General features: G+C 43.0%; 1 protein-coding gene across 3 annotated transcripts in view; it reads right to left on the bottom strand.

Annotated features, from left to right (window-relative positions):
- The window catches only part of BANP (BTG3 associated nuclear protein), a 189,313-nt gene that overhangs the window by 63,244 nt on the left and 112,000 nt on the right, over positions 1-14,069 (bottom strand). For all 3 annotated transcript variants that reach the window (XM_077133259.1, XM_077133258.1, XM_077133260.1), the window contains 2 exons: positions 12,295-12,425; positions 10,262-10,333 (listed from right to left, as the gene is read on the bottom strand). In XM_077133259.1, coding sequence (XP_076989374.1) covers positions 10,262-10,333; positions 12,295-12,425 — 203 coding nt within the window. The remainder of the gene's footprint in view (positions 1-10,261; positions 10,334-12,294; positions 12,426-14,069) is intronic.

Genomic DNA, 14,069 nt, shown 5'->3' with positions numbered 1-14,069 from the left:
AGTTTTTTGTAGTTTTCTTTGTATAGGTCTTTTGTCTCTTTAGTTAAATTTATTCCTAAGTATTTTATTCTTTTAGTTTCAATTGTAAATGGAATCCGTTTCTTGATTTCCCCCTCAGTTTGTTCATTACTAGTGTATAGAAACACTACAGATTTTTGAATGTTGATCTTGTAACCTGCTACTTTGCTGTACTCATTTATTAGCTCTAGTAGTTTTGCTGTGGATTTTTCAGGGTTTTCGACGTATAGTATCATATCATCTGCAAACAGTGATAGTTTTACTTCTTCCTTTACAATTTTGATGCCTTGTATTTCTTTTTCTTGTCTTAATTGCTCTGGCTAGAACTTCCAACACAATGTTGAATAATAGTGGTGATAGTGGACATCCTTGTCTTGTTCCTGATCTTAGGGGGAAAGTTTTCAATTTTTCCCCATTGAGGATAATATTAGCTGTGGGTTTTTCATATATTCCCTCTATCATTTTAAGGAGGTTCCCTTGTATTCCTATCCTTTGAAGTGTTTTCAACAGGAAAGGATGTTGAATCTTGTCAAATGCCTTCTCTGCATCAATTGAGATGATCATGTGATTTTTATGCTTTGATTTGTTGATATGGTGTATTACATTAATTGATTTTCTTATGTTGAACCATCCTTGCATACCTGGGATGAATCCTACTTGGTCATGATGTATAATTCTTTTAATGTGTTGCTGGATTCGATTTGCTAGAATTTTGTTGAGGATTTTTGCATCTATATTCATTAGAAAGATTGGTCTGTAGTTTTCTTTTTTTGTAATATCTTTGCCTGGTTTTGGTATGAGGGTGATGTTGGCTTCATAGAATGAATTAGGTAGCTTTCCCTCCACTTGAATTCTTTTGAAGAGTTTGAGCAGAGTTGGTACTAATTCTTTCTGGAATGTTTGATAGAATTCACATGTGAAGCCGTCTGGTCCTGGACTTTTCTTTTTGGGAAGCTTTTGAATGACTGATTCAATTTCTCTACTTGAGATTGGTTTGTTGAGGTCGTCTATTTCTTCTTGAGTCAAAGTTGGTTGTTCATGCCTTTCTAGGAACTTGTCCATTTCATCTACATTGTTGTATTTATTAGCATAAAGTTGTTCATAGTATCCTGTTATTACCTCCTTTATTTCTGTGAGGTCAGTGGTTATGTCTCCTCTTCCATTTCTGTAATTATTTATTTGCATCCTCTCTCTTCTTTTTGTCAATCTTGCTAAGGGCCCATCAATCTTGTTGATTTTCTCATAGAACCAACTTCTGGTCTTATTGATTTTCTCTATTGTTTTCATGTTCTCAATTTCATTTATTTCTGCTCTAATCTTTGTTATTTCTTTCCTTTTGCTTGCTTTGGGGTTAGTTTGCTGTTCTTTCTCCAGTTCTTCCAAGTGGACAGTTAATTCCCGAATTTTTGCCCTTTCTTCTTTTTTGATATAGGCATTTAGGGCAATAAATTTCACTCTTAGCACTGCCTTTGCTGCGTCCCATAGGTTTTGATATGTTGTGTTTTCATTTCATTCGCCTCGAGATATTTACTAATTTCTCTTGTAATTTCTTCCTTGTCCCACTGGTTGTTTAAGAGTGTGTTGTTGAGCCTCCACGTATTTGTGAATTTTCTGGCACTCTGCCTATTATTGATTTACAACTTCATTCCTTTATGATCTGAGAAAGTGTTGTGTATGATTTCAATCTTTTTAAATTTGTTGAGACTTGCTTTGTGACCCAGCATATGGTCTATCTTTGAGAATGATCCATGAGCACTTGAGAAAAAGGTGTATCATGCTGTTGTGGGGTGTACTGTCCTATAAATGTCTGTTAAGTCTAGCTCATTTATTGTAATATTCAAATTTTCTGTTTCTTTATTGATCTTCTGTCTAGATGTTCTTTCCATTGATGAGAGTGGGGAATTGAAGTCTCCAACTATTATGGTAGATGTGTCTATTTCCCTTTTCAGTATTTGCAGTGTATTCCTCACATATTTTGGGGCATTCTGGTTTGGTGTGTAAATATTTATGATTGTTATGTCTTCTTGTTGAATTGTTCCTTTTATTAGTATATAGTGTCCTTCTTTGTCTCTTTCAACTGTTTTACATTTGAAGTCTAATTTGTTAGATATTAGTATAGCTACTCCTGCTCTTCTGGTTGTTATTTGCATGAAATATCTTTTCCCAACCTTTCACTTTCAACCTATGTTTATCGTTGGATCTCAGATGTGTTTCCTGTGGACAGCATATAGAAGGATCCTGTTTTTTAATCCATTCTGCCAGTCTATGTCTTTTGATTGGGGAATTCATTCCTTTAACATTTAGTGTTATTACTGTTTGGGTAATACTTTCCTCTACCATTTTGCCTTTTGTATTATATATATCATATCTGATTTTCCTTCTTTCTACACTCTTCTCCATACCTCTCTCTTCTGTCTTTTCGTATCTGACTCTAGTGCTCCCTTTAGTATTTCTTGCAGAGCTGGTCTCTTGGTCACAAATTCTCCCAGTGATTTCTGTCTGAGAATGTTTTAATTTCTCCCTCATTTTTGAAGGACAATTTTGCTGGATATAGGAGTCTTGGTTGGCAGTTTTTCTCTTTTAGTAATTTAAATATATCATCCCACTGTCTTCTAGCTTCCATGGTTTCTGCTGAGAAATCTACACATAGTCTTATTGGGTTTCCCTTGTATGTGATGGATTGCTTTTCTCTTGCTGCTTTCAAGATCCTCTCTTTCTCTTTGACCTCTGACATTCTCACTAGTAAGTGTCTTGGAGAATGCCTATTTGGATCTATTCTCTTTGGGGTGCGCTGCACTTCTTGGATCTGTAATTTTCAGTCTTTCATGAGAGTTGGGAAATTTTCAGTGATAATTTCTTCCATTAGTTTTTCTCCTCCTTTTCCCTTCTCTTCTGCTTCTGGGACACCCACAACATGTATATTTGTGCGCTTCATATTATCATTCAATTCCCTGAGCCCCTGTTCAAATTTTTCCATTTTTTTCCCTATAGTTTCTGTTTCTTTTTGGATTTCAGATGTTCCATCTTCCAGGTCACTAATTCTAACCTCTTTCTCTTGAAATCTACCATTGTAGGTTTCCATTGTTTTTTCATCTCTTCTACTGTATCTTTCATGCCCATAAGTTCTTTTCTTTTTTCAGACTTTCCATTTCTTCTTTTTGTTCATCCCATGCCTTCTTCATGTCCTCCCTCAATTTATTGATTTGGTTTTTGAAGAGGTTTTCCATTTCTGTTCGTATATTCAGAATTAGTTGTCTCAGCTCCTGTATCTCATTTGAACTATTGGTTCATTCCTTTGACTAGGCCATATCTTCAATTTTCCTGGTGTGATTTGTTATTTTTTGCTGGCGTCTGTACATTTAATCAGATTTCCCTGAGTGTGAGACCCAGCAGGTTGAAAGACTTTCCCGTGAAGTCTCTGGGCTCTGTTTTTCTTATCCTGCCCAGTATGTGGTGCTTGTCTGTCTGTGGGTCCCACCAGCAAAAGATGTTGTGGCTCCTTTAACTTTGAAAGGCTCTCCCTGCTGTGTGCATGGTGGAGACAGAGGAAAGGTTGTAGGCTGGTTTTAATGGCTTCAAATTGCGAAGTCCTGGGATCTGAATTCCCTGAGAGAGGGACTCCACCTGAGTTGCGTTTCACCCCTCCCATGGGGAAGGTTCATGTGGTAGAGAGCCGTGAAAGCAGCCTGTTTCTGTGTTTGGGGCAGTTGCACCTTGTGTATTCGAGCCCAGAGGCAACCAAGCTTCCGTAGAAACAGCTGCAGAAGGCTCTGTTTTGCTCTCTTTCCTCTTTTTCAGTTAGCCCAATAGGCGACTTCCGCCTTGATCAGTTTCGCCTGAGCTGGGGCCTACTTCTAGTAGTCAGAATTTGTCCATTAACGCCACTATTGGTGTTTGGTTGTGCTCAGTCCCCGCTACCGTTTGGAAACTCTTTCCTTTCCCTCCGGGTAGCTGCCTGTGCGGGAGGGGCACCAGTCGCCGGCCGCGGTTTGGGAAACTCGCAATCTGAGACCCGCTGCCGGACCGGGAAGCCACCTGTGGAGGAGGGGCACCGGTCGCCGGCTGCCGCGGGCTGGGAAACTCGCCGACCCAAGACTCGTAGCTGGTCAGGGAAGCTGCCCGCAAGGGAGGGGTGTTGGTTGCCGGCCGCCGCAGCTTGGGAAACTCGCCTCTCCGAGACTCCCAGTCCATCCAGGAAGGAGGGAGGGAGGTGCACCTGCCGCCAGCTGCCGCGGCCCGGGGAAGCGCACGCCGCTCGGGGAGCTCACCGCAGCGGATTCTCGTAGCCGGACCAGCCAATCCAGACTGGGGTACACTGTGTGTCCCATCCCTGCCGTGGCCCCGGGAGCTGTTGTGCACTGTTTCTGGTTATTTAGTAGTTGTTCTGGAGGAGGAACTAAGACGCGCACACCTTACTAAGCCGCCATCTTGGCCCCTCCTATAATTCTTTTAATATGCTGCTGGATTCGATTTGCAAGAATTTTGCTGAGGATTTTTGCATCTCCTGTCATTAGAGAAATTGGTCTGTAATTTTTTTTTTCTCATAGTATCTTTGTATGGCTTTGGTATGATGGTGATATTGGCTTCATAGAATGAGTGAGACAGCCTTCCCTCGTCTTTAATTGTTTTGAAAAGTTTGAGCTGGATTGGTACTAATTCTTTCTTGAATGTTTGGTAGAATTCACATGTGAAGCCACCTGGTCCTGGACTTTTCTGCTGGGGGAGTTTCTTAATGACCGATTCAAAGTTTCATTACTTGTGACTGGTTTGTTGAAGTGGTCTATTTCGCCTTGAGTCAATGCTGGTTGTTCATACATTTCTGAGAAGTTGTCCATTTCATCAATATTGTCTAATTTATTAGTATAAATTTGTTCATAGTATACTCTCATTACCTCCTTTATTTCTGCGGGTCAGTGGTTATGTCTCCTCTTCTATTCCTGATTTTATTTATTTGCATCCTCTCTCTTCTTCTTTTTGTTAACCTTGCTAAGGGTCCATCAATCTTACTGATTTTCTCATAGTTTTGTTGATTTTCTTGATTGTTTCCATGTTCTCAGTTTCATTTATTTCAGCTCTAATCTTCATTATTTCTTTCTCTTCGCTTGCTTTGGGGTTAGTTTGCTGTTCTTTCTCTAGTTCTTCCAAGAGAACAGTTAATTCCTTGATTTTTGCTCTTTCTTCTTTTTTGATATAGGCATTTAGGGCAATAAATTTTCCTCTTAGCATTGCCTCTGCTGCATCCCATAAATTTTGATATGATTTTCATTTGCCTCGAGATATTTACTGATTTTCCTTGTAATTTCTTCCCTGACCCACTGGTTGTTTTAAGACTGTGTTGCTGAGCCACCATATATTTGTGAATTTTCTGGACCTCTGCCTGTTATTGATTTCCAAATTCATTTCTTTATGATCTGAGAAAGTGTTTTGTATGATTTCAATCTTTTTAAATTTATTCAGACTTGCTTTGTGACCAGCATATGGTCTATCCTTGACAATAATCCAGGAGCACTTGAGAAAAAGGTGTATCCTGCTGCAGTGGGGTGTAATGTTTTATAAATGTCTGTTAAGTCTAGTTCATTTATTGTATTATTTAAATCCTCTGTTTTTTTTATTGACCCTCTATTGTCCATTGATGAGAGTGGGGAGCTGAAGTCTCCAACTATTATGGTAGATGTGTCTATTTCTCTTTTCAGTGTTTTCAGCATTTGCCTCATGCATTTTGCAGCATTCTGGCTTGGTGCATAAATAGTTATGATTGTTATGTCTTCCTGCTGAATTGTTCCTTTTATTAATGCATAGTGTCCTTCTTTGTGTCTTTTAATTGTTTTACATTTGAAGTCTAATTTGTTGGATACTAGTATAGCTACTCCTGTTCTTTTCTGACTGTTGTTTGCATGAAATATCTTTTCCCAACCTTTCACTTTCAACCTATGTTTATCCTTGGGTCTAAAATGCATTTCCTGTAGACAGCATATAGATGGGTCCTGTTTTTTAATCCATTCTGTCAGTCTATGTCTTTTGATTGGGGAGTTTTAATCCATTAACATTTAGTGTTATTACTGTAAGGGCAGTACTTTCTTCTGCCATTTTGTCTTTTGGATTTTATGTCATATTTAATTTTTCTTCCTTTTATCTTTTGATAGTCTTCATTTCTACCCTCTTCTCCATACCTGTCTCTCCTGTCTTTTCCTATCTGTCTCTAGTGCTCCCTTTAGTATTTCTTACAGAGCTGATCTCTTGGCCACAAATTCTCAGTGATTTTTTGTCTTAAAATGTTTTTTTCCCCCTCATTTTTGAAGGACAATTTTGCTGGATATAGACTTCTTGGTTGGCAGTTTTTCTCTTTTAGTATCTTAAATATATAATACCACTGTCTTCTCACCTCCATGGTTTCTACTGAGAAATCTATACATAGTCTTATTGGGCTTCCTTTCATGCTGATTTCAAAACCTCTCTTTCTCTTTGACATATGACATTCTGATTAGTAAGTGTCTTGTCTTGTGTCTATTTGGAGCTATTCTGTTTGGGGTATGCTGAAGTTCTTGGATCTGTAATTTTAAGTCTTTCTTAAGAGTTGGGAAATTTTCAGTGACAACTTACTCCATTACTTTCTCCTCCCTTTCCCTTCTCTTCTCTTTCTGGATACCCACAACAGGTATATTCATGTGCTTCATGTTGTCATTCAATTCCCTGAGTCCCTGCTTATATTTTTCCATTCTTTTCTCTATATTTTCTTTTGCTTGTCAGATTTCAGATGTCCCATCCTCCAGTTCACTAATCCTATCTTCTGCCTCTTGAAATCTAACATTGTACGTTTCCATTGTTTTTCTTTTTTCATCTTTTCTACTGTGCCTTTCATTCCCATAAGTTCTATGATTTGGTTTTTCAGACTTTCCATTTCTTCTTTTTGTTCATTCCTTGTTTTCTTTATATCTTCCCTCAATTCATTGATTTGATTTTTTTTTTTTTTTAAAGAAAGACAGAGAAGGAAGGAAGGATGGAAGGAAGGAAGGGAGGAAGAAAGGGAAACATCTTTATTTTTATTATATTTTGTTTGTTTGTTTGTTTTTTACATGGGCTGGGGCCGGGAATCGAACCGGGGTCCTCCGGCATGGCAGGCAAGCACTCTTGCCCGCTGAGCCACCGCGGCCCGCCCTGATTTGATTTTTGATGAGATTTTCCATGTCTGTTTAAACATTCTGAATTAATTGTTTCAACTCCTATATCTTATTTGAATTGTTGGTTTGTTCCTTTGACTCAGCCATATCTTCAATTTTACTAGTATGATTCATTATATTTTGCTGGCATCTAGGTATTCATTACCTTAAGGAACTTATTCTGAAGATTGTCTTCACTTTTTTTACCTAGGATTTTCTTGCTGGATGACTTTGCTGTTTATCTGTTCTTTGTCATTCAGTTTAGCTTATTCTAGACCTCTAGCTTAGGTTTTGTTTAACAGATTAGAATTTTTCAGTTCTTGTTTCTTGCCCTGCCTGCATGGTGGCTTTTTCTCTTTCCTTACGTAAGTCTACTTAGGTATTACAGACCCCAATCAGATTTTCCCAGACTACACTGCCCTCCTCTCAGGAGGAAAGAGTTACCTTGTCAGTTTTTCCCGAGGATGAGACCCAGCAGGTTGACAGACTTTCCTATGAAACCTCTAGACTCTGTGCTTTTCCTATCCTGCCCAGTTTGTGGTACTTGTCTGCCTGTGGGTGCCCCCAGAATAAGGTGATGTGGTACCTTTGACTTCAGCAGACTCTTCCATTCAGGGCGTGGTTGAGACAGAGGAGAGTTTTTGGCCGGCTTTAGTCACTTCAGTTTTCCAGACCCAGGGTCTGGATTTCTTGAGGGAGGGATTCCACCTGAGCTGGGCACCACCCCTCTCTTGAAGAAGGCACAGCATCCAGACCAGCTCTCAGACAAGCTTAATTGGGCCCTTGTCTGGGGCAGTTGGAGCTTGAGAAGGCTTGCAGTTGTATACAAAGAGCAGTCAAGCCATAGAAACACAGCCACAAAAAAGAAAAGAAAAAAATCCTTTTCAGAGCAGGACCCCCGTTCCTTGGGTTTGCCGGTCAAGAGCTTAAGTTGGTACGTTGCTCTGTGTATCTGCAGGTCCTATGTGCCCCCTCCTTTCCTTCAGGATCCAGCCCCTTTCAAGTATTTTGTGCTGTCCAATCCAAAATAACCTCTGTATTTTTTCCTTTTTCTTTCATCCCTACCCCCTCTGCACCTGGGCAAAACCCAGCAACCTCAGCTTTTACTTGAGGTTCAGCTCAGCTGGGGGCCTATTTTTAGTAGTCAGAATTTGCTACTTAATTCCATAATTGGAGCTTGGTTGGCTCAGCCCCTTGTTGTTAGTAAAGTCTCTTTTCCTTTCCCCTCTGGGAACCAGCATGTGGGGGAAGGGCACTGGCTGTCACGGCTTGGGGGACTCACAGTTCACGGCGCAATCGCAGCTGGTCCAGCAGGTCCAGACTTTGGTACCCTGTGTGTCCGGTCACTGATGTGGCCCCAGCAGTTGTTCTGTACTGTCCCTGGCTATTTACTAGCTGCTCTGGGGGATGAACTAAATCCCAAACCTCACTAAGCTACTGGCCTCATAGTCTTTTAACCGTGTCTTTGTCCTCTCCACTGAATCTTTGCTCACACTTTTTCCCTTTTACATTATTCCCCAGTGATAGTTTCTGGATATCCAAAGTTTGCCAGGCCCAAGCTAAAGCCAGATCCACTGTAAAACCACCCCTGCGTCCCTCTACCGGGTGCCCTGTGTTCTCTGATGAACATGGCTCTGTCAGCTCAGCTCTCGTCACCTCAGATGCAGCCAGTCCTGGAAGGACCCATTTCTGCCCCACTCCAGCACCCAGCACAGAATCGTGCATGGAGCACACACTCGGCACCTCTCCCACATGTGAACAAATCTGCCCTTAGCCTCCATGTCAGCCCACGGGACTCTGGCAACTGAACTTCTTGAAACCGTGGTACTCTCTCAATTTTTTACATCTATTTAATGGGAGTAGCCCAGGTTGCCACCAGACCCTAAGGAAAAATTTCAGCAAAAGAGCTCTGAAAAGCCTTTAGGCACCCCTAAGCCAAGTGTATGCTTCCCTTGAGAGACTTCACCTGAAAGGGTCTGTGACCACCCATAACTCTCAGTCACTCTGTTTCCTATCTGCTTCTCGTTCCATCAGGGGAAGACCTGTGCAAACAGTCTTCTCTGGGCCCCTCCATGGGCAACCACCATCCCCGACAATGCAGGGGATCGATGCCAAGGCAGAGAGGCACAGGCCCTGCTCTCAGTGAGCTTACAGCTGGATACGGGGACAAGTGCAGGTAGCTTAACACAAAACTACAATGGGGCAGCAGGTGTACATCACCGAGTATCTGCCAGGGTCCAGGCGTGAAGCCGAAGTTGAGGGACACACAGGAAGATGAGGGACACACAGGAAGACGAGGGACACACAGGAAGACGAGGGACACACAGGAAGACGCTGTCCCTGCTTAAGGGAGCCAGTGGAAGCGGGGCAACAACACACATGAGAGCAAGGGGTCAGGAAAGCACCCTTGGGGAGCACGATTTCAGGAGCAGGTTAGGGGGAGAGATGGAAAAAATCAGAGACAGAGGCAGCACCAATCTAGTCCTTAAAGTTGAGTGGGAGGGGCTGGGCTGGCTGAAAGGAAAGCAACCGCCACCGAGAGAAAAGACCCGGATGGGCAGCATGTCAGGAATGAGCCACATGGGGACTATTCCACGTTGGGAAAGAAGCTGAGGCTAGGAGAGGGGCTGCCTAAGATCACTGAGCCGTGGGTGGCAGGATCGAGCTTCCTGCTCACCCCACTCCAGCACTTGGCCTCTGAGGATGGAAAAACCACGGTTCTCTGTAGGCTGAAGAGCAAAGGGGCTGACCCTGCAGGCACAGATCTGAGTTCAGAGGGAAGAGGTGGAGCACAGAAGGAGGGATGCTCAGAAGGCAGCTCCAGCCAGGGGCAAAGGCATTAGTGTGGACAGGTCTTTAAAAGGCCCACGGACCAGCAAATGTGTGGACAAGGCATGGGGAGGGGAAGGAGGCCGCCAGCAGCAGGCAAGAGCCTCCTGGCCACTGCTGGAAGCCCAGGTCACCTGGGGACCCCTGCTCTCATTTCACTCTGGCCCAGCGGAGGGTTAGGGTACCCCAAGAGCAGGGAGCCCGCCATTGCAGCCCCAAGGACAGGGGCCCCAGCCCTGGCCCAGTCACGGACTCACCTCACTGTCCTGCATGATCTGCACCTGCTCCCCCTGCGGCACCTGGGCGATGTGGAGGTGTCCCTGGGGGATCTACGACAAGAGAATGCGAAGGAGCGTCAGAAGAATCAAGGCCAAAGGGAACAAGAGATGTTTCCCGGAAGTTTTGTTCTTGGGTATCTGCTGCTCACAATTCAGAAAAGACGATTTAATCCTGAACAGTGCAGTAATATGTACATATGTTTATTAAACAGCCTCTTTCAGTTAAATGTTTAGTATGTAACACACACACAACACGCTACAGCAATCTTAAAGGAGCAATGGGCCTGAGGGAAAACCTGTTAAATCTTTAAATGTTACTAGAGAAGTAAACGTAAGAATGTGAACGACCTATAGAAAAGAGGGAAACAAAAATATCCCAGAAAATTATCCTAATGAAAACTTTTTGTAGAAATCATAATTTCATCTCAGAAGGAGCAGAAACATAGTTGGCCCTTGGGGAGCATCTTCAGTCATCTGAGAAGCCAAAAGGCTCCGCAGCATGAGATGGGATGTGGAGGGGACTGAGGCACGTGCATCTGCTCTGTCAACAGAACAGTGAGTTTTTGTTTTGTTTTTTGTTTTTTTAATTTTACATGGGCAGGCACCGGAAATCGAACCCGGGTCCTCGGGCATGGCAGGCAAGCATTCTTACCTGCTGAGCCACCGTGGCCCGACAGTGAGTTTTTAACATCAAAGAAGCACATGACTACTTCAAAGAGCTGGAGTAAACACTAATAAATGCAGTTCCACAAGCAAAGAATACAACTAAAATGTATCTATGCTCTGTAGATATGGTCACTTTCTACAAATAATGCCTATAAACCTCAACTGAGATACATGAAATTAATATACATTATCTCATTTACAACCCTACTCTAGTCAAAACAGACCTTAAACTACTGCAGAATTTCCTATTGCTTTCATTTTCTATGTCTACATCAATGTTACCTATTCTGAAATTCTTTCAAAGAACCTTGCTAATAATGAGATGATAGTAATTGTCCTTGTAAATGTAAATTAAAAAGAATTCCCTACTCAAGACTGCCTCATCTTTTTTGGAAGAAGAGGGAAGGACCCATGTAGAAGTGGCCCTTCCACACGTCCTGAAAGCCCACCCAACACCAAACTGAGAGGGGGGCACCGAGCGTACAGCTGTATTTCTTTCTCGATAATCGGGAGCTTCTTTTCAGGAGGAAGTCCTGGCAAAGGAGAGGCCTGATGGTCAGCCACCATCCCCCAATGCCCTCAGGAGGCTGCGTGGGATTAAAAACATCAACAAGATCCCAGAGGCAGGCTGACATTCTAGTCTCCCTAGCGGAATCCCCAGAAAAGTCTTCCCTGCTGTTCTGCCCCTGCCATCCTGCCACAGACATTCCTGGTGTGTGCGAGGGCCTCGCGCCTCACTGTCGGCCGCGCAGTCCACTGCACTCACCAGGTGGCTTGCGCTGGGGCGTCCACAAACCACAGAGAAGAGCGGACCACCCAGGGTGGGGCAAGGACGGCCATTCTGACTCATCAAGGAGCTGAGGTGCCAGGAGCACTTAGCATATGTTGAACATTTCCAAAGTGACAGCCATGCAGTCACCAACACAGCTAGCTCTCAACACAAACTGCAGCAGGTAATCACTTTTCTTTTCTAAGTAGAAAGGTACCAGTGTTTCCAAGCTGGGAGGAAGACCTACGATGCTTCCCTGGGAGAACAGGCCACGGCTGGGCCTGTCCACTGGCCTGACTCTCAGGGCAGACACTTTGGTCACCAAGCCTGACATATGCAGGAGCACAGATGTTCTCAGCAGAACTGGGTGAGGTGAGTCAGGTGGGGACCAGGCTAACAGCCCCTAATGCGTTTCAAGTACAAGTCCCTTTAAGGAACTGGCTTTCATTTGCAAAACACTAATGCTTTCCCTGTGCTATAGGCGTGCTCCAGACAAGCAGCAGGCACCAGCCATGTCCCCACCCGCCAAGCTGCCCAGCCCACCCGGCCAAGGCAGATTCCCAAGATGAATACGTACTACTTGGACCTGTCCATCTTCTCCAATTTGGTGGATCTGGACCTGCTGGGCGTTGGCCAGGGTGTAGTGCAAGGCTTGGGCCTGGGGCTGCGGAACCTCATTAGCAGGCGGCGGCGTGCTCAGAATTGTCTCTGTGGGGACACAGGAGGTGGGGGCGTTAAGACCGTTCTCGACCTTTGGCCTCAGGGACCAAGCGAAGCACATGGCAGCTCGGGGCTTCCACCTTAGCCCTCCCCTCATGTCCACAGATGAGGACAGGACTCCCTTCATACCCAGACTCTCGTCAACGTGGCTCCACAGAGGACCCACGGGCGTTTGGGGCAAGACAACATCTTGGCTGAGGTCATTTCATTAAGTTTCAGATCACGAGATTCTGGCATACAGACCAGGAGGGCCCAAAGAAGCAAATGGCACTGCCGAAGCAAATGCTCCCTGTTCCCAGCCACTTATTTAAAGGAATAAGGGTCCATGGGACGCATCTATAAAAATGAAAGATAGGAATAAAACTGATGTTAAACCCTGTTTCAGGATAATTAAACTAGGGGGAAATCTAGCCACTGCATTTCAAAATACAGTTTCAACAAAATGAAACTTTCCATCCCTAATCAAAATGAGACGCATTTCTTTGGCTCTGCTGGGTATTGACTTCAACAGCAATGATAGTTCAATCAAAAAAACTTTTTTTAATACTTGGAATACTAAAGCCTCAGAAAATTTTTTTAATGTTCAATATGTATATATGTTTTTGTTGCAGAGAATTATGATGAGTTGATCAATAAAAACTTAGATGCATAAAAATATCACATATTAGGAAGAAATTCTGTGAGAGGAGAATGTTAACATGAATGGAAAGAGGAAAAGAAATGATGTAAAATTTCTAACTGCTAAGGGTGAGTATCAAATTGCCATGTTATAAAGATTCCACTGGATATATAGTTAAAAACAACACAAGAATATTAAAATATTAATAGTTGCAATGTGCCAGAAATTATATTCTTTATCATTTCAAAGTGTAATGAAAAATTTTAGATATCAACTTTTTAAAACATCAACTTAAAAATATTCAAAGAAGAACATTCTTTCTCAAAATTCTCAGAGAATGTGAAAAAAGCTTTTAAATAACTAAGATTCCCAAACAATTCCCATACCAGTGTTAATAAAAATTATTTTGACAGCTTTCAAATGGTTCAAAATATAATCAGGACGAATAACAGTCCCCAGGGTTCTAAATGACAGGCAAAAGATAGGATTAGCAGACAGGATGTAAATGGTTTCCAAACCTCGAATTCAAATTACCAAATCCATGGTATACTCAATAGCTCCCTGCAATTACACAATGTGAAGGCCAATTTAAATCCATGCTTCATACTGATTTATACGATTAGAGTTCAGTGCCAACACGTGCACCAGCTACTTGCTCAGATCAAGAGCAGTCGAAGAGCTACGGCAAGGGGCCAGATGCGAATGAGTGCACCGGAGGCTGGTGCCCACTCTACCACCCTAAGAAAGGGCATCACCATGTGAAGGCCACAGGAAGCCCACTCGTCCCTCCCATGCCCAGCCTGGCTCCTCCTCAGGACCCAGGGGACTCATGGTTAAGGAAACAAAGGCAGCTGCACAAATATATTTGCAGGCAAGGAATCATCAAGAGCTGGTGTCTTCAGTTCCAAAACTTAAGACATTATTGGGGTGCCCACCTAAGGTTTTCAACTCACCAAGGAGACTGGGGAGAAGAAAAAGTGCCAATAACCACTGCTTGGATAGTATTTTAAACA

The sequence above is a fragment of the Tamandua tetradactyla genome, chromosome 16 (assembly GCF_023851605.1).
Source record: "Tamandua tetradactyla isolate mTamTet1 chromosome 16, mTamTet1.pri, whole genome shotgun sequence".
Classification (NCBI taxonomy): domain Eukaryota; kingdom Metazoa; phylum Chordata; class Mammalia; order Pilosa; family Myrmecophagidae; genus Tamandua; species Tamandua tetradactyla.
The sequence above is the reverse complement of the archived record's forward strand: the minus strand, read 5'-3'. Positions and strand labels throughout refer to the sequence as shown.